Source organism: Meleagris gallopavo, chromosome 27 (genome assembly GCF_905368555.1).
Source record: "Meleagris gallopavo chromosome 27, MGAL_WU_HG_1.1, whole genome shotgun sequence".
NCBI classification, from domain to species: Eukaryota; Metazoa; Chordata; class Aves; order Galliformes; family Phasianidae; genus Meleagris; species Meleagris gallopavo.
Window position 1 is genome coordinate 239505 of NC_139430.1, and position 27449 is coordinate 266953.

The following is a 27449-nucleotide window of genomic DNA, read 5'->3' on the forward strand; positions in this document are numbered from 1 at the left end:
GCGCCAGGCCACGCCCCCTCTCAGCAGCCTGAGTGGCGGGGGGGATAAAACGAGAAGCGGCCGGAGGTCTCGGGTTGGATCGCGCTGATCTTTTTGTCCCTTCACGGCAGCAGTAACGCCGCGCTCGGCCCGCTCTCGCGGGGAGCCTCGCGGCGCGCCTCGCGGCGCGGCGGTGAGTGCCGGGCTGAGGGCAGCCGCCCGGGGCCTGCAGGCCGCACACTGCCTCCGGGCCGCGGCCCCGCCGTGAGGAGGCTCCGTGCCGGCGGTTCGGGCTGAGGGGAGGGAGCGGCGGGGTGCGGGTGCAGCCGGGCTGTGAAATCCTTCGGAAATCTGCTGGGGAAGCGGAGCTGTGCGGGCTGTGAGGGGAAAGAACGCAGAGTTTCCTCATCGTCGCTCCTTGGTGCGCGGCTGCGGTCCTGGCGGTAACGGCTGCGCTGTGCAGCCCGGCGCTGCTTTGCTCCGTGGTGCTTCTTACCTCTGTAGCCATTGGAGCTGGCTGGGATCAGCCCTGCCGCTGCGATGTGGTGTCAGAGTGAATTTAAGCTGTCTGGGAAGCAGCGCTTCTGATCTGGGGGAAAATATAGAAAACAAGGAAAAAACTGAACGGCCTCCTCCTTTCCCTGCAGACAGAATGCTGAGAAGTGTGAAAGGATTCATCTGCCGCCCTCTGAAGGTAAGCAGTGTGACAGCACGGTGCTGCTTCACCCATTGCAGCTGTGCCTGAAGGGACCCGGAATGGCCGTTTATAAGCAGGACAGCAGGACGAGGGGAATGGCTGGAAGTGGAGGGAGGGCAGCTTTCAGCTGGCTGTCAGGGGGAAGTTGTTTGCTGGGAGAGTGGGGAGGTGCTGGAACAGCTGCCCAGAGAGGCTGTGGATCCCCGTCCATCCCTGGAGGTGTTGGAGGGCAGCAAGGATGGGGCCCTGGGCAGCCTGGGCTGCTGTGAGACGTGGAGGTTGGTGGCTCTGCATTGGTGTGGGGTTGGAGCTTCGTGATCCTTGAGGTCCCAACCCAAACCGTTCTGTGATTCTGTGCTGCTTGGCCACGTGGAGCACAGAGTGCAGCAGCAGAGATGGGGGTCGGGAGCACTGCATCCATTTGGGGTCCTTGGAGGCATCTCCAGCCCTGCACTCCCTGACGCTGCTGACGCCAATGGTCCCCACAAATCCTCCTTTAGGGACTTCCTAGGGTTCAAAAGTAATTTCTGGGCAGCCTGGGTTGGTGTTAAATGTGGAGGTTGTGGCCCTGCATGCAATGGGGGGGGGTTGAAGCTTCATGATCCTCGAGTTCCCTTCCAACCTGAACCATTCTGTGATAAGAAGTGCAATTGCTTTCATCTCGCATCAGTTGTGTGAAAATGTGGTGTCTCCCTTTATGGGAAGAGAGGCAGCTTGTTTGTGTTCCTCCTTCTACGTTTCCCTCCCTTGGTATAAATGTGAGACAGCAAATATCTGAGCGTGCCTGGGCAGAGGGCTTGAATGGGACAACTGTTAAAAGCCCGAAATTGGGCATCCCATAATGCACAGAATGCAAGAATTCTCCTTCTTCACTACTGGTGCTTCTCAGAAGGTGAAGAATCTGTTTGCTCTGCACTGCTGGAAAAGGTAAAAGGAAAAAAAACAGCCCTTCCCAAAGCCTGTGCTGCAGGTGGAAAGGTGAGCTTCCCAGAGCTTCAGGTGGGTGCAGGAACGTTGGCCCAGCAGTGCAGCAGCACTCTGCTACCAGCAAAGCTTCCTTATGTCATGCACGGTGTAATCAGTCCATACTGCAGCCTGGAATGATTTCTCAGTGGTCAGGAACGACAGTTGTTTGGTTTGCTGTTGTCTTTTAAATGCTTTTCCATTAGAACTTAGTGATTATGAACCTCTCTAAGAGGAAGAGTGTAACTCCTCCTTCCCAGAGGGAAGATTCTGGTGTCACAGTGTTGATCATGGCAGCCTGCACGCAGTGAGCAGCCTTTTCAGGAGACCCAGCTGTGTAGGAACAGCTCCACCTTACGGCACATGACTTTATGATTAATCTCCCTGCACCACGTGATGCTTTGCTGCCATTTCAGGGATCCGAGTTAAACTGCAGCCCTTCCACAGATGGGAACTTGCTGTGAAATCTTCTCTGTGTTGCTTGGATCAACTGTGTTAAAGGATGACATGGGGACGTGAGAACTTAAGGTGCATGTTAGGATCGTGCAGAGCCCTGCAGTGAGTCCCAGAGGAGCGTGCTTATGATTCTGGCGTTCCGTGCAAAGCCAAGAGGAGCTCATTCTGCAGAGCTGAGCAGCTGCTGGCTTTTGTAGCACAGGGAACCCGACTTCTGCTGATCTGAGACTGTCCTTTCTCAAAGGTGGTTTCATTAAGCTTTATTCAAACCGATTCTTGAGCTGCATCCAGATGCACGTGAAGAAAACCACAGGCAGAGCCTGAAGTTAACCCTTGGTTAGTTTTCATTCCGTGGAACAGAGCTGGGGTCCCCCAGATGAAGGCATCCCTAGAGCAGTAACCTTTCCTCTCCTCCCCAGCCAACACAGCTCACGCTGTGTGCTTTGCTGCAGGTTTGAGGAGGTGAGATGCTCAAAGACAATGAGAAGGGCTGGAATTCTGGGCCAGGATTGACGTGTTTTGGTGAACAGGTGGCAATGGTTGCATGCTGTGCTCACCTCTTAAATGAACATCCTTGTGCCTTGCTCCAGGCTGTACGTTAACTCACCTCCAAGGATTAGGGGTAGCCAAGTGAGACTTCCTAATTGATCATTTGTACTCAAGGAGGAAAAAAGCACTGAAGGAACAAAAGATGGTGTTAAAAAGGTGTTGAAGCACTGATTGAAGACCCCATCGTCGTGTGGTTAATGTGGGTTGTGGGGTAAAACCTGACCTGATGTTTCCTTCTGAGCCCTTGTGGTGCTCAAATGGCCCCCAGAGGAAGATGGGGATGACAGCAGAATTGCATCATGCAGTGTGGAATGGAAACAGCTGTTCTTGTCTCTAACCTTCAGTTTCTGACCGCCCTCATCCACGCAGACAGGCCAGGAAAACACTCGCTCTGTTTATAGCCAGAGCCTGCAACTGTTCCAGTCCATAACAGGGAGGGTGGCTTTCGGTTTTGCTTGCTTTGCTCTCAGCCTCTGGCGTATACAAATGTTTGATTCATTGACAAATGCATCTCATTTCGCTCATATTTTCTTTCGCCATCGCATAATGAAGTGCTTGTCCTCCTGCTCCTCTCTTTCTTGCTGTGTTGGCTGGGCTTCATGGGTGTGCTTCAGCAGTCTGCCTATGGAGAGAAGAACTAATCAGCTTAGCTGCCCGTTTCAGTTTCTCAGCGTTGTAACGAAAGAGCCTGGATGCAGGGACGCAGCCAGGAAAAATCAGTTTGGGGAGTGTAATTAGAAATATCCAATAGTGGGCAGCTCTGCACTCATCTCTCCATAATTGAGGTGGTTCTGGATTACTACACAGCTTGGATTATCGAGGCACTCGCTGCTATGCATCAGTGTGGGCAGAAATGTGGCCCAGCACAGCCACGTCTCCAGGAGGATAACTCAGTTAGGGAGCAGCTTGGCTCTCTGGGTGAGTGAGGTGGGTGGAAATGGCTTAACAGCAGGCATTGAAAAGTGCAACGTGGATTTTCGTGTTGAGTTTACGTTCTCATGGCAGATTCCACTTCTAAGAAGCAGACTTCTGCTCTGCGCTGTTGTCTGATTGTACTTTTCTCTCCTCAGTTGGACCGTGGGTTTGCTCTCCACACGGCAGCCAAGGATTGCTTCAGTTCCGTTGTCAGCCAGGATGTCCAAATCCCAGCAGAAAAACCAAGAGCAATTTTCTATACCAACGAGAGCGACCCGGTGAGTCCCTGCTGCCAGAGAGAGGTGCCCACATTCCAGCAGTGTGTGCGTGTGTGGAGCCAGGAGTGCTTCCTGGGATGGCTTCTGGGCCGCAGAAGGGAAAGTGGTGACCCCCAGCCCAGAGGAAAGCAGGCTGTGGCCGTGCAGTTTAAAACAAGACCTGGATTTAAGCAAGGCAGGGCTGCTCTGCTGCCTCAAATCTCCTGGGAACAAATATTGATTCCTTCTTTGTAGTTGCACAGATGAAATAGACTAATGTATTGTACAGGCTCAGATGTGGCTTAGCTTGTCATCAGACACCATTAATTCAACTCCGGGGTGATTCTTCCCTGACTAACCTCCCCAAATTGGATGTGAGGGGGGATGAAAAGCACACCCCGCAGCACCTCAGCGCAGCGCAGCTCTCCAGCAGCATCATTCCAGCCCGATGCTCTTCGTCTCGAGCACAAAATAAAGTGGGATAAATGAATGGAAGAAGCCTTTGAGATGCTTTGCTGCTGCCTCTGTAATTGGAGTCTTTCAATACCGATTCCTCAGGGGTCTCTATGGAAACAGCAGCATGCAGATGATCTCGCTCACGTGGTCTGAGTGTCTCTATAGATCGCACAGAAGGGTCCAGATGGCAAGAATTGTCTCTGCTGTCCTGTGCCTACAATCCACGTTGCTGGGCAACTGGCTTTGGCATTCTGACTTCACGTGCCTGATGTTGGGTGACAACCAGCATCTCTTCTTCATTTCTCTGCTCAGTTCCTCGAGGTGCAGCACTTCAGGCTGCGTGGGGAGCAGAGCGGCGCTGCTGGGTTGCTTCGGCACCAATCCTCATCATTGCAACCGGGCTCCTACAGTGTGCAGTAAAACCCCATTAAAAATGGATTAAGAAGGCCAGGTGAAAGCTAAATTTTTAATAAGACTTTGCTTTTATACACCTTGCTGTTAGCAGAACTCAGAGTGACTTAAACACGGTGCTAAAGGCAGGAACCACTTTGCAGGTGTGGCGGCTGAGGGTGAAGGAATTTGCCTGAGGTTATGCAGCAGTGATGAAACTGAGAATAAAACTGATCTCTGGAGCAGTGCCATGCAGAAACACAGCTGCTGGTAGTCTCTGTCAAACCATGCCTTATTCAAATAATAGATGGGTGGAAATTATCCACTCATGGGCTTAAAAAAAAAAAAGTACGTTTGAGTCTAGCAGGCAACTCTGAGGGCGACCACAGTGCTGTTAAGGTGGAGTGGTGATCAGGAGAAGTGGAGCAGTGAAGGATTAGATACTTCCATAAAGCATAGGGCACAATGCCTGTGAAACACAGCGGTTGTGCACAAGCTCAGGTAGGCTGGAGAATTCTATGGCAGTAATTCTCTGATGCCACAATTCCTGCCTGGCTTTACTGTGCTGGTCCTTCTGACTGTCAGTAAACAGATGCTTGTGTTGACTGAGGGTCCCTGCGTGCAGAACAGAGTCAGACTTCAGAGTGTTACAGTTTGCTCTTTGCCTTCCCAGGCCAGGCACAGTGAGCAGCACGAGGGTCACCATTACAGCATTCCTCTGGAGGAGGTGAAGGCTGTCCTCCCACATGGACTGCCCCATCGCTTCCAGCAGCAGGTAATTCTGCATCAAAGCACATTTGTGTGAGTGCTTTAGAGATGATTGTATCAAACAGCAGCAAAGATGTGATGGACTGAGGCATAACGGTGATTTCCCTGGCTGGTGCCATCCAGGAAAGGCCTTTGATGGTTCCAGTCAGAGATGGACTCATGCTAGGAAGAGCTGTGGTGTGCTACATATGGCTCCTTATTCTTGTCCTATTCTCAGATTAAGACCTTCAAAGAAGCCTGCATCATGGTGCGAAAACCTGCTCTAGAACTTTTCACATACCTGAAGAACTCCAACTTTGCCCACCCCGTCGTCAGATATGTGATTTGTATCTTTTATCACTCGACTTGGTGATGGAACACGGGTTAAATACAAGCAGGTGAATGTGAGCACGTGAGGGCAGTGTTTTGCTGTATGCTGAGCACTCCTTCATCCTTCGGGAGCTGCCTCTGCCCCATCTGTTGTCAGCAAAGTCACCCTGAGAGGTTCCCAGAGCTGATAGTCCTTGTTGGGTGTAGGCACAGTTCCACCAACGGTGGTATCAGCACAACTGAGGGAATAGGAATCGCAGCCCTGAAGTCCTGAAGAGAGAGGGGGAACGTGGGGAGAAGGAATTCTTCAGCCTTGCTTTGCTGCTGGATGGAACTCCATCCTCGCTTTTACGACCTTTGTCTCCCTTTATTCTTTTTGCCAAACAATTTACAGCCACTTAATGCTACGTATGAAGCGTTCTGTTGGAGATTTTCCTTGACAGACTGTGGTGAAGATGGTGAGAGAGGAACTGGGAAAACCATGACGCTGTGCCACGTGGTTCACTTCTGTGCACGGCAGGGCTGGCTGGTGCTGCACATCCCGGATGGTAAGGCTGTGTCAGGTGCTCACATCTGTCCCTGATAGGGAAGATGCAGAGCTTTAGGGCAGCACACTGAAAATGATGGGTCTGTGTCACCTCTGTCCTCGCAGAGCTTTGTCCATTAATGCTGGCAGACTCCTCATAAATGCAGCAGAATGAGGATGAGTGGTGCACCCACGTCGTACATTTTGACTCAAAATAGCAACTGCTTTCCTTTGCTTGCAGCTCATCTTTGGGTGAAGAACTGCAAGGAGCTCATGCAGTCCTCCTACAACAAGGAGAGGCTCGATCAGCCCCTGCAGGCATCCTTCTGGCTCCGGAACTTCAGAACCACAAATGAGAGCTTCCTAAAGGAGGTTTGTAGGGGCTGCCAGGTTGTTGGTTTGTAGCCACGAGAGATCATCACCACAGGATCGCCTCTCTGGGACCACGTGTTTGTGTGCTCCTGTTCTGTCAGCACCTCGAGGTGAAGCCTGTGTGTGCCCACTGATGAGAAGTGCTTCGTGTGGTGATGCATGCACTCGTACTGCACACATAAAACCTCTCTATTGCTAGAATGCAGTTTTTTTTAAAAGAAGTGATTTAAATCCCTCTGTGGGAATGGCTGCCTCTGCGTTACTGCATTGGTTGAATTGCTGTTTTCTCTGACACAGATAAAAACACAACAAAAATACGTGTGGAGCAAACGAGACAGCACAGAGCAGGGCAGGCCGCTGGGAGAGGTGGTGGAGCAGGTAAGGAGCTGCCTGCTTTGTCTCAGCTTCTATCAGAACGTTGCGTCGTTGCTTTTGTAAAATAGGATTGCTTCAGAAGTCTGTCAGACCTTCCCCACCCCTTTGGGAGGGCAGACAGTGCCCCAGCAATCTGCATTAACAAGAACAACCTGAGTTATCTTCCTTTTCCTCCCTGAAGGGCTTAACTCGAGTGAAGAACGCCAGCGACGTGGTTGGGGTGGTGCTGAAAGAGATCAAGCAGCAGTGCTGTCTGGGTTCATTCAGAGTCCTGGTGGCGGTGGATGGAGTCAATGCACTCTGGGGAAGGACAACGTTAAAGAAAGAAGACAAAAGCCCTGTAAGAAGAGAGTGTGAATGTGTGTGGAGAGCAGGGGGGACGCGTTGTTTTAATTTAGGTTCAGGAGTAACCCCTGCTGTGAAGTCATACATACTGAAATGCATGTTTGGCTCTGCCAGCATGGAGGGATGTGTGAAATAAAGCCTGGGCTTCAGGCAGTTTTAACTGAAGGAAGTTGTCTCAAGAGGGAAAAGATTCAGATGCAGTTATGGCAGGGAAGGTTTGGGCGCTTCTCTGTAGCCCTATTCAGCCCCAGTAATGCTAAGTAAGAGCAAAGAAGGAATGCACCTGAATGATGCATACAAATGATACTTCCAGAGTAATTTAAAGGGGGGGAGAGGAATGTATTCCTCATGTAGAAACTGCTGACAAAAAGAAGTCATACCATCCCCTCTTCGTCAGGTTTCTCCAGAGGAGCTGACATTGGTGTACAACCTAAGGAAGATGATGATGAATAATTGGGTGAGTTTTACTTCAGCTGTCGATTAAAGCTCCTGCTGAGAAGCGTGAAGCTGCAGCTGTCCTACTCTTCCTTCAGTAAAGGAGAGCACAGTGCAACTGCTTGGGGTCAGCATCTGGTTGACGTTTGGCAGCAGATGTAAGAATGTAACAGCAGCTCACATAGGCAGCCATGCCTTCCTTGAATAGTTTGTAACTCACTTCCTGAGAGCCCAGGATTCACCGACTGGTAATGATGCTGCAGTTGATTTTGTTGAACTAAGGAGAACTTCTTGGATTCCTTATAGTTACAGTTGTTCCACAGCGCAGCATTTTGGAACTCAGGTGCCTCTGAGCTGCCATGGGATGCTTTGTGGAAGCCGTGCCCATTTCACAGGGTGCTCTGCCCCTCTGTTTCAGAACGGTGGTGCCGTTGTGACCACACTCAGCCAGACCGGTTCCCTCTTCAAGCCCAGCTCTGCCCATCTGCCCCACGAGCTGCTGGGAAAGGTGAGCAGCCACGGCCTCTTCTCTCCTTTACGTTGGGAAACAAAACCTCAGTCTGGAGCTGCGCTCAGCCCCAAGGCTGCAGTCTATGCTCTGCTTTTCCTTGAGCTCAAACGCACCTTCGTTCCCTTTGGCATTCCAGGAGGGGTTCGATGCGCTGGATCCCTTTGTCCCCATCCTCGTGCCCAACTACACAGAGCGGGAGTTCGAGAGCTGCTACCGCTACTACCTGCACTGCCGCTGGCTGCAGCACGACAAGGGTGAGTGCCCGCCTCAGGGGCTGGGGGCTGCAGCCCGGGGTCTCCCCCCGTCCCCTCTCAGTGCCTCCTCTCTCTTGCAGCGCGCACGGAGGACGGCAAAGAGGAGCTGCGCTTCCTGAGCGGCCGCAACCCGTGGCAGCTGGAGCGGCTGGCGGCGCCGCTGTAGTGAATAAAGGCTGCGCTGCGCTGCACAGCACGTGTGTCCTTGGGGGCGGGGCCTCGGGAAGGGGCGGGGCATTTCGCTGATGGCGCTTTGATGCGATAGGCGGAGGGGGCGGCGTGCTACGTAACGTACTTCCGGTGGCGCCGCCAATGAGGAAGGCGCAGGACGGCGGCGCGCGATGGCGGGCGAGGCGGTGACGCTGCAGCTCGGGCACTACGCGGGCTGCGTGGGCGCCCACTGGTGGGGGCTGCAGGTGGGACCGCGCGGCCGGGGCCGCTCCCGGGGCGGGGCGGGGGGAGCTCCGCGCTCACTTCTCTCCGTCCTTCCCCCGCAGCGCCGTCCCCCGCCGGGCACCGAGCTGAGCCCCGCCGCGCTGCTGCGGGCCGGGCGGGAGGGCTGCACGCCGCGTCTGATCGCGTTGGAGCTGAAAGGTACGGCGGCTGCGGACCCCTCCCGGTGGCCGCCCCGCTCCCGGTGACCGCCGTCTCTTGCAGGCGGTGTGGGCCCGCTGGGGCGCGGCGGGGTCCGACCGGAGCCGCTGGCTGCGTGGTGAGTAGCGGGGGGTGCGGGAAGGAGCGGCGCTGCCGGCAGCCGCCGCCGCCACTGTGCGTCGTTTGCAGGCGCGGGGATGTGGCCAACTACGCGGAGCTGGAAACCGAGACAGAGGTGCGGGATGGCGGGCAGCGGCCGGTGAGGGAACGGCGGGGAACGGGCGGGGGAAGCGCTGCAGCCCCGATGCTCCCTGCCGGGCTCCGGCCTCGCCGTGGGACGGGCGAGGTTCCCATCCGTAACCGCCGCTCCTGGGCTTTTTCTGTAGGGAGACGCTTCAGCTGACGGAGACGGCAGCTCCAGCGCTTCCGTTCAAGGTGCGTTGCGCCTCTGTTCCGCGGCTTGCGCTGTCCGTGCGGCTGTGGTTCAGTTGGTGAAGGTGGAAGAACCAGCAGCATAAGGGAGGGCACAGAGTAACATCTCCTCGCATACAGAAGTGGTAGAAAAGAAGCAAAGAGCTTCAACCATCCTAACCAACTGCGGGAGGAGCTTTTCCTTCTCCTTTTCTCCATTCGAGGGGATATTGAGAGTGGAAAAGACCTTCTTGGTTCTTCCTTCTCTCTCCAGATGCAGCTCCAGCCCCAGGCAGCAGCACGCAGCTCTGGTCCGATTATCTCAGCGTTCAGCTGCACCCCAGGAGCATTTATGTCCTCCAGCAATACAACCACGATGGGTACGGCTGAGCACAGAGACCCACAGCCTTTTGCCCATGGCTCTGTTACCCAGAACAGGATCTTCGCTTTGCCTTCACGTAAATATAAAAGAGTGGAATAAGAGCTGATCCTGCTTTCTTATTTTCTTTTCTAGGGATTCTGGTCGTCTAGAAGCCTTTGGGCAAGGAGAAAAGCTCCTGCAAGATGTTGGCTGTATGGAAGAGCTGGAAGATCGCCTGCACTTCTATGTTGAGGAGTGTGATTACCTGCAGGTGTGACAGCATAGTCCAAGCTCTCCATTTAGTTTTCCCTGCTTTAGCATTAAGCGGCAGTTCACAGCTCGGCCCTCACTTTGCACAGGGATTTCAGGTCCTCTGTGACCTCCACGATGGGTTCTCTGGAGTTGGTGCCAAAGTGACAGAACTGCTGCACGATGAGTATTCAAGAAAAGGAATCCTGACCTGGGGCTTGACTCCAGTCACTCATAACGTGGGAGTAAGTAAAGGGAGAAAAAAAACCCACAAGAACAGGTGAAGCTATTCTGTTCAACCAAATCACATTATTTCTCTGCATCTTTTTTTCCATTTCCCCCCCAGGATCCTCAGAAGAACTTTTACAGAGTGCTGAACACAGCCCTTGGCATCGCGCACCTCTCCGCTCACAGCTCCCTGTTCTGCCCTCTGTCACTCAGCGGCAGTTTAGGAATCAAACCCCAACCTCCCACTGCGTTCCCCTACCTAAACTACGACGTACGTCCTGTGCCACCTCTCCCCTAAGAGCAGATGTACCACTAAAGTTATTCTCTGCAGCTGTATGTTTCAGTGATGTATTTGACATTTTGCTCAGCAAAGAAACAATAATGCCTTTTCCCCTGTTAGCAGAGCCCGAATGGCTGATTTACCATTTTTGTATTTGATGTCAAAGTTCACTGATTTTTATACACGTTACTTAAGGAACAGAAGGATTGAACTTGTCCTTCAGCACTGCCCTTTGCCCCTTCTGCAGGCGTCCCTGAACTACCACAGCAGTGCAGTTCTGGCAGCAGCACTCGATACCCTCACGGTTCCGTACCGCCTCTGTTCCTCTCGAGGCTCCATGATGCACCTTGCTGAGATGCTCAATTTCTCTGGGAGAAAAGTAAGGGCTGTGAACACAGCAGCCTCAAACTCCTTCAGCCCTACAGGACCTACGGCAGGAGGATGAGGAGCGTGATGCAGACCCTGAGTTTGTCACCTCTCTCCAATCAGGTTGTGGCTGCGTGGGCTGCAGTTCCCTTCCCCGCTGTGCGTGGCCACTCACTCCCAGATGCTTTGTGTGCACATCAGCAGGACGTGCCCTGGAAGCTTCTGTCCTCATGTGGGGAGCAAAAGGTCAGCCGCTGTTTTGCTCAGTCTGTTGTGCTAAGAGGAATTTGCAAAGAAAACCCAACCAGGTAATGAACACTTAAACTAAGCCTTCCGTCAGCACTCTGGCACTTCTGTTAGAAAAAATCTCTTCCAGTTATTGTCCATCAGGAGTGTCAGTCAGATTCAGAGTCCAGTGATAGTATTTGCTATTAGCTGCATAGCAGAGCAGTTAAAAAGCAGCTGAGTCACCAATATCTTCATTCACGTCCTCCTGAAAACCATGAGTTTGTTCTCTGCTGCAGCTGCCCAGGACAGCAGCCGCCTTCTCCGCTCCACGCCTGTGAGACAGCCGAGCAGGTGCTGCAGTATTATTTACACACTGTGTTTCCTGGGGCATTCAGGTTGGTAAGAAGCTCCTTAGGGAACACTGCATGGAAATGGAAGACAGAGTTTGGGGTAACTTCGTTCAACTTCTTCCTGGCAGCGCATCCCACGTTCTCGAGCAGCCGTGCGTTACTCTACCTCCATATCCCCGCATTTTTTCTTCTCTTCTGAGCAGACAAGGCTTCCTCCCAGACAATCTTTCCAGTTATTCTGCAGCAGGTAATGTGGCCCCTTACAATTATTTTGCGATAGAAAGCAATCCTGTGGGGCAGAAGGGCCTAACAAAGGTACAGGATCCTTTTCTGAGTTTGCAGGGCAGAAAATGACGAGCAGCAAGCAAAACATCCGCTTATCGACAGCACTGTGGAGTAGGACTGGGAAACCAAGTTTTGATTCCTATGCTTAAATAAAAACGTTTTCTCCTGCAGCTGTTGAAAGCATCCCTGTGCTGACATCGCTGCAGTCCTCACCAGCTCTGCGCACACTCCTCTCTGATCTCTGCAAGGACCTCCAGAAGTTGGGCACTCGGCGCTGTGCCAGCTTCTTTGCTGCAGGAGTTGAAGAGGATGACTTCCATGAGGCCTTCCAGGAGCTGAGAACTCTGGCACAGTGCTACGAAATGGGTTTTGAAGCTGGTAACTCTGAGGATGAAAGCGACTCGGACTGATGGAGTTTTATTACAGGAGACAGGGAAAGGAAGGAAATTCTTGAGATCGCTTTCAAAATAAAGGGAATGGCTCTGAAAATGGCCCAACTGTGACTTTCTTTTTTATTTTAGACTATTAAAAGGCTGGCTCGAGTTGTGCAGTCTACTTGCACTTGTGTTCTCAAGGAGGAAAGCTGCTTTCCTTGACTTTGCACCCAACTCGTGTGCTTTAGAGTAAGACCACATAATAAATACCATCTGAATTCTGTTAACTTTCCCATATACAATCAACACAAGGGAAGAAAATTTACAAAAAGTCTTGTGTTCCACATGAAAACAGACATCTTATGATACAGTATTTACATGCAAAGGTAGAACGGCCCAAATCTTTACCGCAGCCAGAACCATCGCTTCTGTCACCCCGCTTCTGAAGTGCCTCACCCTGTTCCTAAAGGAGGATATTCCTCTTTGTTCCCTTAATTCAATGCAGATGGAAAAGTGCTGCTTGGCAGAAACCCAAGTGAACCAAAAGAAAGGTGCCACCAAGTACGTGCAGAAGCATTTTTCCTCTGTTATCTGCAGCAAACAGCTCTCCTGCTGCAGTCAGGAAAGCCTCAGTCGTCGGGTTCCTCCTCAGAAAGCAGGAGGTCTTTGTCTGACAGCTGGTCTGCATTGCTGGTGCTCGTTGCATCCTCCTCATCTTCTGAGCTCCCATCACAGGAGGTGTGGAACAGCTTCATCAGTTCCCTGAACCTGTGGGATACCTGAGGGAGAAGGGAAAGCCAAAGTGAGCAGGGGCCTGAAAGGTGATAGGAAAGAAGAGTTTCAAATAGAAACATCCTGTGAGGAAGGTCAGGCTTTATTTGTATTTTTTTAAGCATAAAAATATGACGAGATCTTATGCCAGACTCAATCCTAAAGGCAAATTAAAATGAGAGCATGGAGCTGCGCTGCTGAGGATTCTTATTCTCTGATGCAGCATCATATTGAAAATTAAGCTTGGGCTGCACGTACAACAGCAGCTCCACACCCCTCCTTCCTTCCCAACCCCTTTCCCTGTTCAACACACACAGCATTTCCACACCACCCTTACCTCAGCAGCTGTCTTGTTGCCCAATTTCTGTGAGATGGCCTGGAAGGTTTCCAGGTGGGCTCCTTTCTCCTGGCAGGTGGTGAGGATGACTCTGTCTGCCTCCCTGTGAAGCAGCAGGATGGTTATCAGAGCAGCCAAAGCCATGAGCTAACAATGCTGCTGCCAACGCCAACCTAAGAGCTCCGTTCCCAAGTGAAGATCAAACTTCACAGCCTCAACACAGCACAGCAGATCTGTTCCTTCACTACCCAGAAGAAATCTCTCTGGGCAGAACTGCTGTTACCCTGTTTTTATCTTTTTGTAGGGAAAAAGGTGCTTTTTTCCCTTCCCCCCCCAGCTTGGAGTACTGCAGCAATTACACTGCCACAGCAAAGGCTATGGTAGATGTGGTCAGAGGAAACAAGACAATAATCAAAGAGGGGAGAGGGGGGCAGAAGACATTAGAAAATGGGAAAAGAGGATGAAAATTAAGAACTCTCTCAAAATACCACGGGTAAATCCAAACACCGAGCGCACTAAGGATGTAAGATACAGTTCAAGATGTACCTGGTCCAGAGAACAACCTTCTCCCCAGTAGAGCTGACTTTGCTGTTCTTGGCACACACCGTTGCTTCCGTGACTCGCTGCTGTTGCTGCTCCTCTTCCTTCTGCCCCAGGGAGGCAGTGCACACTCTGTATTCCAGCTCCTCAGAATGCTGGTGCACCTGGAAGCAGTTGTTTGCATTTGACTTTAATCTGTTCTCAGGAACACTTCCAGTGCAGCCCATTTTATCTGCTTCCAAAGCACAATTACTGGGGGACGGCGAGCAGCAGCTCTTACCCAGTGCTGGTTTTCTAGCTGGTGTTATCCAACTCTGCTTTGCTTCAGATTTTCCTTCCAGAGCCAAAGGTGGTCCCTCAAATTCTCTTGCATTTAATTTTGAAGAATGACCGAACTTATCTGATGAATCTGAGGGAAGCCCTTCAGTCTGACACAAACTGTTTTTGGAGGAGCCGGGTCGCACGGAGCCTTTCAGCGTGGCAGAACAAGACGACAAGAGCAGATCTCTGCTCAGCTCAAGGGAAGCATCCACACCTCCTTGCTGCTGCTGCTGCTTCAGTCCTTCACTGCCGCTCCCTGCACTGCGAGGGCTGCCTTTGGTTTCTTGAGGTAGTTTTGGGGCAGCTTTCTGCATGCGTGTCCATCCAGGTGCAGCAATGAAAGAGTGACTGTCCTTGGCAGCACTCACAGCTCCTTCCTGGAGCCGGCGTTCAGGCAATGCAGCTTTGTCTGGAGATGTGTGTCTGCTGCAGGCTGCTCTTCCTTCTGGGTGAGATCCTGGTAAAGAAACCCAAACAACCTGAGCTCAGTTCCTGTATGAAAAAGCTTCTGGAGGTTTCATGAATTCATTTTAAAGAGGTTTTTGGATTCTAGAGGATCAAGCAATAACTGAGAGCTGTCTGGGAGCAGTCTGTAATGCAGCTGCACTTTATTCATATTGCACTTCCAAGAAAGCACTCTGCAGTCCATTTCCTTCAGCACTGTGAGATCCTACAACTACTGCTGTGTGGGGAAGTGAGCACATGGAAAAACCTTACGTGCACTGCCCAGAACAAAGCTTTCAGGTGAAACAGGTGTTGATGCTTTCAGTGCCCTACTCAAAAAAACCACACCGTAAATTTAAACCCCTGTATTTAAATTCTGAATGGTCACCCAGAGATTCCTTTCAGTTTGTTTATCCTGCAATAAATTTGTTTCCCCTTCTCTGTGCTGCACTGAAGAAGACAGGAGTGATGTGATGGGGATTATTTAAAGGAGGATTAAAGAGATTTTGAGTTGCTGTGCTAATATCAAAACTGGGGGAAAAAAAGCAGTATCATGTAGTGGTGGTGCTGGGAATAGAGTTCATACATTGGCAACAAGCTTAAATGTATCAGTAACTTTAAAAAAGGGATAATATTTCCAGTCAGGAGAGCTTTTCTTGAAGTGCATGCTTTGGATTTATCACATTTAAAGCATCTCAATGGATCTCCATTAGGAAGTTCCACGCTTGTTTTCATCTGTGGAAAAAGGTTTGGAGATAAATGCTAGTAAGCATCTGTATAGAGGATGTTCACATACCTGCAGGCAGAGGATCCCCTTTCCTCAATGCAGTTTTTGTTCTGCTCTGAACATCCTCCCCCTCATCTCTGTTCTCCAAGTTTTCTTCTGCAGGTTCCTTCGATGTTCCAGAATCCTTCCCTTCAGGCTGAGGACTGGATTCTTGCTGAGCAATGCTGGCACTCAGCTCTTGAGAATCTTTATTTTTATAAAATTTGTTTTCACACACCTGCAAATCAGTGAACAGGCATCTAATTACAGATGTGTTGGGTCTGGTTGGATCCAACACCTCAGCCTTTGCTTCCAAAGCATTACTTGATCCAAACTAAGGCTTCAGTTTGGCAGTATGTTTGCATCTAGGAAGCCAAATCTTTTCCACTACCAATAGGCACAGTTCTCACACAGAAACCACTTTCAGAAACACACACAAAAAAGCTTATTTTTAACTCAGAGAAACACCAAAACTGATGAAATTTGTCCTTCTTTGCTGTACTAATTGAACGTGAGCAGGAGATTGACCAGAGAAGGCCAGGAAGGGCAGACAAAACGCTGAAGAGGAAGACAGGACTGGTTATCTCTACTCTCTTCCCCAACACGTGATACTTCAGAGACAGTAGACCTGTGTCTGAAAAGCTCTCAGTGAGGCTCATGGCAGAACCTGCACCCACCACACCAACAGCTCCACCTCACCTTACTGCTACAATGGCTGCAGCTCCTCCTTTTGCTCTTCTTCAGCTTGAGTTCACCACTCCCTTCATGGCAGGAACACGAGCATTCCTTCATCCCATCTCCCCACTCAGCCTCCTGCAAACAGACAGACTGCAGCTGCTCAGTGTGCACTGCACACAGAGATGACAGATCTCCTACACAGACATTTATTTTCGTGGACATGCATTTGCCTAGAGTCCAAATACAAGGACTAATGAGATGCCCCAGGCCCACCTTGTCGTTGTTCTGGCCTCCGATTTCTTTACGTTTCTTATTTTTGGGGGCTGAATGAATCTTGGGTGGTTCATCCTCTTCTTCTACATCTGGCAAAGACACCTCTTCAAAGCCATCAAACTAAAAGAAAACAACAACAAAGAACTGCTCTACCACCATAGCTCTCAAAAAAAACCCCTTCATCTTCCCTGTGAATTTCTAAATACTGAGATCAGTTCCAGTGCCCCACCAGCCCAGCTGTGTTAGAAGAGATAAATGCTGTATAAAGAGGCTTTAAAGGTTTGCCCCAGTCCAGCAATAATCCCACCCTGCTGCCTCCATTGCTCTGGAAATGCAGCCATGATTGGAGCCTTTCAGGTTCAAACATTTTTATTATATTTTCTTATCTTTCCCGGTCCTGTGAAAACATCACTGCACCTCATATTCCTTCTCTTCTGTCCAGTTGATTTCCTCAAAATCCCCCATGCGGCTGGCTGAGGGCCGTAAGTGGTCAAAGAACACAGAGAACTCATCCTGCAAGTGGTCGTGTCCTTTCAGCAGTTGCCACATTTGGGTCTTCAGCTGAAAGAGAGAAATCCAGAGAAAAAATGAGTGTTTCGTTCCACGCCATCGCATTCTTCTGAGCAGGATTTTCTCAGGGCAGGCAGAATATCAAAGCTTAGTACAACTCCAGTGTGGAAGTTTATGTCATGTTGGTATTAGCTCAAGAATATTTTGAGATCATTCCATGTGCAGATATCAAATTAGCAAAGAAATATCCTTACAAAATACTGCACGTGGAAACTGAGAAGGAGGATCTCTCACTGCTTCTCAGGGATATTTAGAGAAAGATCCCTGGATGCCTCCTTACCTCTGCAATCTCCTGGGGGAGGCAGTCCACAGAACTCTGCAGAACTTTGATGATCTTTTGATGGTGGGCAGGATTTTCAGCAAAGCAGATCTCCAGCTGCCTGAGGAACTTCCGGCTCTTCTCAAATGCTTGCTGCTCCTCAAACTTATCAAAAGAAAAAAGATTCACCCCTCATGAAAAAAAAAAAACAACAACCTCAGAAGCAATCTAAAGGGTGAAACCTCTGCCTCGCTGATGGGAGAAGTGGAAGGCTGACTTTTGAGACAAGGAAACCATTCCACTGGCTGTATCTGCCCATGTCTCTCTGTGGTCGGGTTCTGGGACTCCAGGGGGAAAGGCTGATTGATTCTCCACAGTCACACCCAGGATAAGCCTCATAACAGACACTAGACTTCTCAATTCCAACTAATTAAACAGAAGGTAAACAAATGATTTACCACCTGTTTTTCCTGTTGCCCTGGGGAAAACTCCTCATTCTTTCACTCCCATAAGCATTCACACTGTCTGCTTCTTTCACTCTACCTACCAGCCCGCACTCCAAAGCTTGTTCTGGCAAAAGAAAGGCAGCAAAGTCTGTGAGCAACTGTGGCCAGTCATGCAACAGTTTCTGTAAAGTGAAATATAGATCCACAGCTGTTTGCTTGTCCATGCTGATCTCAAACTCGTAGATAACACGAAGGAAGTCTTCATACTTTCCAGGAATGTGCTGCAGTGCTTCACGCACCTGCAAAGAACAACAGACCTTTGTAGGACTGCCTGACACCCAGGAAGGAAAAAGTAGATGTAGGAATCTCTTGATCTCTTGCTGCTCAGCTTTCTTACAGTGCTCCCAGCTTTGCTGGGCCAACAAAATCTCTTTCTTCAAAGGTAAAAGCAGACCGCAAGGGAGAAGGGAACCAAACCCAAGAATGTGTAATTCTGAATTTAAAACAGGCTCAGTCTTGTGGGTTGATCCCAGACAACAGCTGAGCATCCCCACAGTCACTCTCTCCCCACTCCCCCTGAGCAGGGCAGGGGAGAGAATAGGAAGAGCAGAGAGAAGAAAATTCCTGGGCCAAGACAAAGGATTTAGTAAGTAAAGGAGCACCAGGTGGTGTGCTATGAAGAATGGCAACGCCATCCAGGCCAGCAGCAGTACCCACAGTTAGAAATGGCAGTTGTGCTGCTCAGAACTGAACTGTGTTTGAGGATTCAAAGAGTCTGATGTAACCCCAAACATGAACAACTGCTCTGCCTTACCCTGGTCAGATACGCCTGTGCAAACGCCAGATCCTTCTGCTCCCTCAGGGGGTCCCTCTCCAGGATGTTTTCATCATACAAGAGGAGCAGCTTTGATGTGTCTTTGCTTGCTCGTGCCCGGCCCCTCTTATTTCTGGCTCTATGAGAGCTCCTGCTTTTCCCAGGGGCTTTCATGTTCTCTCCTGTGAAGAAACACCAAGTCAGTCAGTCATACTCCCATTTTTCAAACATCCTCTTGGCTGGCAGACAACTATTGCTCTATACTAACAGCACAATACAGAAGCAGCTTTTTCAGAGTTGAGGTTTTCATAGTGATCAGTTTACACCTTCCTCTAAGCATATGAGTAACACACTTTTCATTAATATAATGCCATAATGGAATGGAAAGTACTGCAACAGTAGGGGGTGGCAAAGCCTTTGGCAACAAGCCCAAATGCAGCAGCAGCAGACACAGACATGAAGGAAGAGAGCTGCTTACCTTTGGAAGGGCTCCAGCAGGCACAGATCTCCAGCAAGAGAGCTCTCACCTTCACTGCCAACCCTTAAACGAGGTCTGGGAAGAGGTGGCTCCTGGCTCTACCCCTTCCAGTCACTCAGGTGCACTGCTTGCAGCTGAGCTCCCCTGTGTTAGCTAGCCCTGCCTTCCCAGCAGGTGCTCAATCACCTGTGATTTAGCATTTCCACTACAATTAGTCAGGCTGGCTAATGATATAAATTAGTTACTTATAGCAGTCAATGAGAAAAATCTCTGGAAACAGCCAGAAACCCATCTCTGGCCTTAGCTGCTACACAGCTGTCCCTTACTGCTCCCCAGCATGCCTTTGTAACATGAAATTCAACTCAGCAAAGATGTGACACAGAGTGTCCCCATTTGTCACTTTTAATGCAGGCAGCAGTTATATTTCCCCATGCCTGTGTCAAAAGAAACTGACCAGCTTACCTGGTGGCATTCTGTGGGCTTCCACCTGCGGGGCCATGCTGGTCAGCGTGAAGGCTGACTTAGGTTCCTCTGACACATCTCCACACACTTCATCATCTTTCTGTGAGCTCTCTATTCCCTCCCCTTCCTCCTCCTCCTCTTCCTCCGGCTCAGAGTTCTCTTCCTGAGAATTCTCTTCTTCAGAATCTCCTTCTTGGCTTAAACGTCTCTCTGTTGCAAGCCAGGTCAGCTTTTCCATTGTCTCCTAAAAGAAACGACAAAATGCCAAATCATTTCTTTTAGTGTCTGTCTGTCGTTCAGCAACCAGCTCACTCATCTCAGCAAGAACCAGAACCACACATCTTTGAGCGGTTGTGCACAAACCTCAGTGTCAGAATCTGAAGTTTATAGAAGCCTCAAGTTTGGGAGGACTGCGCCAAACAATCCTTAAAGATTTTATATCTGGAACTTTGTCTCAGAAACTACTTTTCAACTAAAGCATTTTGGACTAACAAACAGCCTCGCTTGAGAATCTCCTTACAACTCAGCGGAGTTCAAATCTGGGATTTTGCAAAGCATTCCTTTAAGTTTAGACTCAAAATCTCCTCAGAAAAATGCAGTGCACCATTTCTCCCAAACCAGCACAAGTACTACAATAATACATGGTTAACATTCCATCCTTCTGATCAGGCGCAAACTGTGATTTTTCCTTACTTCACTGAGGTGTTTTGGAACACCAACATTTTTTAAAGCTTAGTTTGCTCTCACCTGAAGTTCAGGCACTGAAAGGATGGATTCTTCCGAGGCTGACGACATCTCCTCGTCTTCATCTTGTGTAAAATCATCAAAGTCATCGTCCTCTTCCTCCTCCTGCCCTTCCCTTTCTCCTCCAGCTTCAGGGCCAGCGGGTGTCCCAACAGACTGCCCATCCATGCTGGATGAATCCTCTGGTCTTCCCAGAGGGCTGCTAAATTCTGTTTCAATATCTGCTGTGGATGAATGATTCTTTGGAGACTCACTGCTTGCTTGTGCTCCACCAACGGCACCCGCTTCCCTCTGTGCTTCATCACGGGGAGAAGACTGCAAAGCCCTCCTTTCTTCTTCTCCCTTCTCCTCACACAAAGCGTGCTCCTTTTTAATTTCTTTCAGCTCATTAACACACGAGCACGCAGCCTCCATGTTCAGCTCCTGGCCAAGCCCCAGCATGAACTCCTCCTTAACCTCAGCACACAGCAGATTCCTCTTCTGTACTGGATTTACTTCCTTGACAGCATCATTTGAATCTTCAGCTTCAGTTTTCACTGTTTTATCTGCATCTTCTAAACGAGGCAAAAGGTCCACAGACAACGGCTCTGAACCGTTCTCTTCTGCTTTTACCACAGTCCAGCTACAGCAGTCACTTTTGTTTACCTTTTCCTGACTGCCATTATTTGAAGCAGTGGGGTTTGCACTGCAGTCCTTCTTGGGGGAGGCAGCTGAGCACGGAACACACAGCTCCTGGGGTTCAGCCTTGGGCTCCACCACAGGACAGGAATTCTTGTTGTTTCCAGCAGTGCACGAAGGAATCAGATTCAGCTGCTCTTCACTTTCACCAACAGATGATGCAGAAAGACCAACAGGGTTAGGAGAGACAATCAACGAAGGAATTGAAGACGTCACCAGAGGTTGATTTAATGGACATGGGAAAGTGGAAGGATTTACCAGTAAGGTTGTAACTGGAATAGCTTGAGTGCCTCTACCAACAGCTGTATTTATGGACTGAATCATATTGCAACCATTGCCAATGTTAACCACTTTCACAGTGGTAGCAGGCACAGTAAGGATGACAGGAGATGGCTGAATCAAAGGTGGAGCCTTTATCAGTGGGGCAGCTTTTGTCCCTTTCTTCTTTTGGTATCCCTTACGAACACAAGGTTTGCGTATTTTTGTTCCAGCCAAATCTGGCAACATCAGTTTGGGCTGAAAAGTGACAGGATTTGAGGACACCAGAGCTGGTGGCACAGCACCCGAGAAACCTTGCCTGGAGTCCGGATGCGAAGCAGAGAGCACATTCTGAAATTCCAAGCCATCCCCACTTCCTACCACTGCTGGCACATTCAAAGGCTGCACTCCTGGAACTGTCTGCACAACCGTAGCTGGTTGGATTAACTGAGGAATCTGAACCATCACTTTGCCAGGAGGAGCTTCTGACTGGGATAACTTCACAGTTTTCTGAATGTTAACGGTGTTGGAACCGGGCTGCAGGCAAGGACTCGGTCGGATGAGGACAGGCTTCAGGGCTGAAGACTTCTGTCTTCTCCATGCTCTCCTAGAGAATCGATTGGCAAGAGGCTTCAAGGTCAGGACCAGTCCCTTCGGCATGAGCAGAGGGTATTTTTCACCACATTCTGTGTCTGAGGATTCCTTTTCTGTGCCCAAGAGGTCTGACTCCTCACCGGTTGAGCCTGGCACCTCCCTGGCATCTTCTGCTAATTGCTTCAATTCCCCCTGAATGGAAGGCAAGCTTGCCTAAAAAATAAAAAAAAACAAGAGGTTTTCAGTCCAGTCCAAAGGCTCTTCCTACCCACAAACTGTAAAAGCAGCAGCAGCAATTGTACCTTCAGCCAAAATGGCAGGCGATGCTCTTCCCTTTCCACAGGTGGCTTCCACTCATTAGGTTGGATTTCATCACAGCACTTGAACAGAACAGGCAACTGCTTTGTCTTTTTATAGTGCTATGCAGAGAAATGCAAGGCAACTGCGGTCAGAACACCTGTCTGATAACTGGTGGCATGCAGGCTAAGAACTGCACTGAGTAAAAGCATTCATTGGAATTAAATAATTAAAACCACTACAGAAAGGTACGTAAAGGTAACAGTAATAATAAAAGCTGAACAAAGTCACGTTTGCTCTTAGGAAGCTGTCAGCACGTACACGAAAAGGTCCTCAGAGCAAACAGCACACCTCTCACTGCATGCCAAATAGGAACTGAATCGGGAGACACCGATCCATAACACAGCACTTACTCTGATGATGTTATCCGGGGCTCGATTCATATTGAGATTCTTGATTCGCACTGTCAGCTGGTGGGCAGTTTTTGTTGGCAAGAGATACTTGCTGATCAAAGGCTTTGGAAACTCTGTCCCTTCAAAATGTTTCAGACCCAAAGCTAATAAACTGAAGAAGGAAGGAGAGGGAAAAAAAGAAAAAAAAGCAGTCTTTTAACAGTACTCTGGAATGCTATTTGGATGTGCTGTTCCACACAGACAGGTATCCTTCAGTTTGCATCCTAGAAACTCTCCACACAAAGAAAGTTCACACGTGTCTGTGCTGTTCAGTAATTCTAAGCACTTACTTGTCCTCTGCCTTGGTGAAGATAATCTTGTCCCGAGGAGGGTTTGCTTTCAAGGAACAAACTGGCAGTAGCTCTGGATACATAAAGACTCTCCTTGTTGCCAAAATCCAGGCCACTTGCTTTGGCAAACATGGAAAATCATTGGCTGTGAAGAGATGAGCACAGATGCACGAATGGCAAACACTGCTACTCACTACTGACTTCTTGAAAAGTGTGTTTCTTTTATTCCTTTCTGTGGATCTTTCCACTTTCACTGAAAAAAAAGTGTTACTTCCCCCCAGTTTTCAGAATTTGCACGTTGCCCAGCTTCTGCTTTGAAAGGGAATTCCTCGTGTGTGTTAAGCAGCACATCTGGAACAATTCTTTCCAGTTACAGCTTTCCTGATGGAGCTCTGCAGCTCATAAATACCATCTACAGAACAACGAATAGCAGGATTATGAAGCTGAACAGAACTCAGCAACTCTCATTGCACGCTTCACTGGGTTACAAGTTTACAAAGTGAAAAGATAGTCAACAAAACTAAGGCTTTACCTAAGGATACAGGAAAATTATCAAAGAAATTTCCATTTCAAACTGCCTGGACTTCACCTCATTTCAGCAGCGTGTGATTCCCACTCTAAACACCCCCCCCTCACCTCTCCCCTCACAAACATACCGCTCTTCTTCGCAGCTTTGCGAGGGCTGCAGTCAACCTGGACTTGGGCATGGAAATCCTCAACGAGCTGCAAGGCTCCCTTCAAGTTACAGGGCTGGAACATCGTCTGAAACTTCGGATAGAACGACTGACGAAGGAGTGTGGAGCTCTGAGCAAAGTTCCCCAGCTCGCTCTGCAAAGCCACACAAATCAAGAAAAGATTTTGAAAAGTCTCCAAAGGCATTTTTAACAGCATGTGTGTCAATGCAATCATGCAACCAGTAAAAGCTGGCCAAGTGGCAGGCGTAGAAAATGCACTACTACAGATTTTCTGTCCTGTTTCTCAGCTCTACGAATCTCAGCTGTTTTTTTTTTAAGACTTAGCTTTGTCTGACCATGTGAAATCCCCAACTTTTTGGAATCTTTCAAGGTCACTAGAAGTTCACTAGTTACAAAAGTTGTATTTGTTGAGCTTTGTTTTCTGTGTTTCCAAGGAAACAGCACAAAACTACACTGACCAGCCAACCCAAAGCTCTGCTCCCAGCACAGTGGGAATTATTTCTTCAAGTACTGAACTCACTAATCAGCTGACAACATCCCTCCTTTACTGAGAGGTGATCTCACTCAGTTTAATGGGATCAATTAAACAAATCGAGCTCTCTACAACATCTCCAGTGACCATCAATCATTACGAGTGGTGCAGCTCTGTTTTTAGACATATCCTTACCAAAAACATCTTCGTGGTACTTGCTTCTGAACTTAAAGCGGGGTTGGAACTTGCAAGAAGATGGATTTGAGTCAGAAGCTGAACGTGCTTGTAAAATAAAATGAGACAAATGGGAATTGTCAGTGTATCAGTAATCCAAGAAACCCAAAAGCATAATAGAAAGGAGCAAGAAATATCTCCTGAGAACCACAAACAAATAGTAATAAACAAAACAGGCAGACCTCAAAAAAAGCCTTTTAAACAATAGGAAATTGAGGAGAAAACTTGAATACCTTCTTAGGATCCAACTTCAAATGCAGCTTTTTAAATTAATTTATAGAATGAAATGCATCAAACTGTTTGCTGTACCATTGGCTTCCCTCCACCCAAAGCAGCACACAGTGAATATTCATTAGGTCAAGCCTGATAATATTTTATTACCTGCTGCATTTGTTGCTGCAGCCTTTTCCTTTGTGCACAGTCCAGAACAAGGCTCTGGAGGGGCTTCTCACTCTGAGGCTTTGATTTCTCTGTCTCTTGTGGTGGTTTGATAGATGACTTCTTCATTCTCAACTGCTCAAGTTGTTCCTTCACAGTGCGGTGCTGTTCATTCAGTAAATTGGCCAAAGGCTCTTCAAACCTGTTTGAGACCAGGCAGACCAGAACATAAGCATACGACCAATAATCACCTGTATTCAATTAGAATGTTTTACTCTGTAGCTGGTTTAGGAATTGCTGAGCTCTCCTCTGGTACTGCTCATCCAGAGAAGAGTACTGAGAAACTCCAGCCTTCATTTTAGCTCCTTTCCCAAACAGATACAGCTTCATCTGGAGCTGATCTGCCCCATAAATAAGGAGACACCACCCTTACTGCAGTTCACCTTCAGGCAGTTTCTGTAATTTCTTAAACAAACTGATATTGCCCGGAAAAAAACGCTTTGGAGCCTTTTCTCTCTGAGCTACGAGTGAAACTCATACCAAAAATCATCAGTTTATTTGCACACTTTAGTCTTTTCAGACCTGAGCCTCAGCAGTTTTATGCATTCTTTTCCTTAGGAAATGCTACTATTACATTCAAGTTATCTGCTTAAAAGATAAAACACCACACACTCAAACCCGTTCAATATCACAGGAAAAAAAATGGATTATAGCCTTCAAAGTAATGGCCTTTGCTGAAGAGTCACTGTGCCCTGATGGATGGCACAGCACAGCTGCAGGTGATGGTGGGCTTTTTGCCACAGCAATTATTAATAATTAGTTGTATGACAACAAACAGATGGTCTCACCTCAGTGCCTGTGGTGTATTAAAATTTGGCCGTGACTCTGTAACGTTATCTTCATCTTCTGGGCCTTCATCTTCCATGTTTGAGAAACCCATCTCATCCTGAAACTGCCAACAAACACACAGTAACAGTGAGGAAAAGAAAGCTTAAGAATGACATTTACCCCAGTGTTTGTAGTTAACAAAGCCCACGATGTTCCTCTGAGCATCCATCTCTGCAGAGGTTTCTGGAGCTATGCTAGTTCCTTCCCAAGGTTACAAATTACACTTTTGTGACAGATTTTTGCACATACTCAGCATGGAACATCTTACAGAGAACCCTCTTACGACTGCAGAGTTTTCATGCCAGATTTGAGAATGATCTGTTCTTCAGTGCTACCACTTACTGTCTCAAACAGCTCCTCCATCAGCTCATTCACTTCCTTTTCTGCAAGCAAAATTAAAAAGAAGTTTGAAGATTCCTCCTGCAAGACACCTAGCAATCCTGTCATAACTTCAAGCCATCGAATGAATCTCTCCTGCAAAGCACAACCACCCTCCTCTGGGAAACAAGGAGGCCCAAGAAGGAAGGGCCTCTGATACACACAGAATGGCTGAGGCTGGAAGTGACCTCTGGATGCCATCTGCTCCTCAAGCAGAATCACCTACAGCTGTTTGTTAAACACCCAGGTGGCTTCTGAGCATCTCCAAGGACTGCACAGCCTCCCTGGTCAACCAGTGCCTGAGCTCAGTCACTGATTAGCAAGTTGTGTCTGACAGCACAGCAGCTCTGGCTAGATACCTCCTTGTATTCAGGGAAAGCCAGTTCTGCATAGAAAAGCTTGTCAAATCAGTATGCAGGACGTTCTTTTTCCTCTTATTTTTTGTATTTATTAGCCTACACTGCAAAGCCTTTGCAACAGAACACTTTTCAAGACAAATTACTAATCCTAACAGGAAAGGCAGCAGGATTCCCAAAGGACTCACTGGTAATTCTCACAGCACGATCATTTCTGAAGTCCTCTGTGTCTGGCTCATCCAGATCTTCCAGGAAGTTGTACTCGGGGTCATCATCGTCGTCCAATTCATCTAATGGGAAGTATGTTGTGAAATGTCATTACTCTGCCCCAGGACCAAATCAGTGTGTACAACATTTGTGTTACAAAACAAGACAACGGCTGCAGCCAAGATCATGAACAACAGGAGGAAAAAGCAGTCAAGAAGAAGAAGAAAAGCAAGCTCAGGCTCCATCAGTTCCAACAAACACCAACATGCCGTACACACCTTCATTCTCCACATCATCATTCATGAGCCCTCCAAGCCACCTTTTCCACTCCTCATCATCTGCAGTGTTGGGATCATACATATCAGGTGTGATATCTGGGGCTCGGAGCTCAGCCTCCAGCTGACCCAGGGGAACATCCTTCAGGGGTCTCTTGGATCGGGTTCTGAAGGCAATGAGGCTGTCTTCCAGAGGCTGAAGAGTTAGGAAAAGCACGAAGGAATTACAGTTTCTCTGACATGAAGATTTTCACCACAGTAAGAAGAATCCAATGCCAAAAGTATCAGAAAGCTCTTATTACTCTTGCTATTCAGTTGTTAGTCTTTATAAACTGTTGCAATGCTCCTCCACACACATTCCACTCTGCTCTCCCTTCCCACTACCTGTCATTAACCTGAAGCTGCAGCACAGCCCTGTTTCTTCATCACTCCTCACCCCTGCACAACACAGCAGTATTTTTCTCAATATTAATATGAAATAGCTCTTCTCTTTACAAGCAAGCTTTCCTGTGTATTCATAGCATTCTGACCTGCCACAGAATTACATTTAACAATGAAAATGAGAAGCTTGTGTGCACGAAAAGCAAGTGTGGTTATGATACAAGAAGTGAGAAGCGTGTGTCATTAATAGTGCTTTGCTAACAGCTGCCACCACTTCCACACAGCGCTCCTGTCCTACACACCAAACACATTCCTCTCATTTAAATGTACACACTGGGAGCAGAATGCAGTAAAAATAGCAGAGAACACCAGAGAGCTTCCTCTTTTTTAGCAAATCTTCATTCAAAAGGAAAAAATACTCCCATAGCAT

General features: G+C 48.6%; 3 protein-coding genes across 7 annotated transcripts in view; 2 read left to right on the forward strand and 1 right to left on the reverse strand.

The window, feature by feature from the left end:
• On the forward strand, positions 1-8748 carry DAP3 (death associated protein 3). Of its 2 annotated transcripts, none has more exons than XM_085209738.1 (13): positions 1-172; positions 627-673; positions 3715-3837; positions 5336-5437; positions 5648-5756; positions 6195-6287; positions 6507-6637; positions 6935-7015; positions 7194-7352; positions 7755-7814; positions 8211-8300; positions 8440-8557; positions 8638-8748. In XM_085209738.1, the coding sequence occupies exons 2-13, from the start codon at positions 632-634 to the stop codon at positions 8721-8723; spliced, it is 1194 nt and encodes a 397-aa protein (XP_085065864.1). In that variant the 5' UTR covers positions 1-172; positions 627-631; the 3' UTR covers positions 8724-8748. The 2 variants fall into 2 exon arrangements, with proteins under 2 accessions (XP_085065864.1, XP_010722238.2); XM_010723936.2 differs by lacking the exon at positions 1-172 and adding an exon at positions 180-400.
• Positions 8655-12451, forward strand: MSTO1 (misato mitochondrial distribution and morphology regulator 1). 3 transcript variants are annotated; one of them, XM_085209713.1, is made up of 15 exons: positions 8655-8754; positions 8823-8973; positions 9055-9151; positions 9215-9269; positions 9341-9410; positions 9538-9586; positions 9837-9942; positions 10077-10194; positions 10283-10417; positions 10519-10671; positions 10928-11059; positions 11170-11354; positions 11571-11669; positions 11753-11871; positions 12081-12451. In XM_085209713.1, the coding sequence occupies exons 2-15, from the start codon at positions 8899-8901 to the stop codon at positions 12317-12319; spliced, it is 1632 nt and encodes a 543-aa protein (XP_085065839.1). In that variant the 5' UTR covers positions 8655-8754; positions 8823-8898; the 3' UTR covers positions 12320-12451. The 3 variants fall into 3 exon arrangements, with proteins under 3 accessions (XP_085065839.1, XP_085065840.1, XP_085065838.1); XM_085209714.1 differs by lacking the exon at positions 8655-8754 and having other exon boundaries at positions 8781-8973; positions 9341-9386; XM_085209712.1 differs by lacking the exon at positions 8655-8754 and having other exon boundaries at positions 8782-8973.
• Positions 12399-27449, reverse strand: part of LOC100541272 (GON-4-like protein) — a 20914-nt gene continuing 5863 nt past the window's right edge. Inside the window, exons 10-31 of one of the 2 annotated variants that reach the window (XM_085209699.1) lie at positions 26642-26834; positions 26345-26446; positions 25765-25805; positions 25383-25486; positions 24538-24736; positions 24118-24204; positions 23412-23583; positions 22756-22900; positions 22427-22577; positions 22019-22135; positions 20190-21929; positions 19443-19686; positions 18503-18684; positions 17790-17987; positions 17264-17407; positions 16831-16974; positions 16414-16533; positions 16162-16275; positions 15493-15700; positions 13938-14709; positions 13392-13494; positions 12399-13062 (exon numbers count right to left, since the gene is read on the reverse strand). In XM_085209699.1, the coding sequence (XP_085065825.1) occupies positions 12913-13062; positions 13392-13494; positions 13938-14709; positions 15493-15700; positions 16162-16275; positions 16414-16533; positions 16831-16974; positions 17264-17407; positions 17790-17987; positions 18503-18684; positions 19443-19686; positions 20190-21929; positions 22019-22135; positions 22427-22577; positions 22756-22900; positions 23412-23583; positions 24118-24204; positions 24538-24736; positions 25383-25486; positions 25765-25805; positions 26345-26446; positions 26642-26834 (5430 nt within the window). In that variant the 3' untranslated portion in view covers positions 12399-12912. Of the gene's footprint in view, positions 13063-13391; positions 13495-13937; positions 14710-15492; positions 15701-16161; positions 16276-16413; positions 16534-16830; positions 16975-17263; positions 17408-17789; positions 17988-18502; positions 18685-19442; positions 19687-20189; positions 21930-22018; positions 22136-22426; positions 22578-22755; positions 22901-23411; positions 23584-24117; positions 24205-24537; positions 24737-25382; positions 25487-25764; positions 25806-26344; positions 26447-26641; positions 26835-27449 lie in introns of those variants that run through there. The other variant, XM_085209700.1, reaches the window with a different exon arrangement.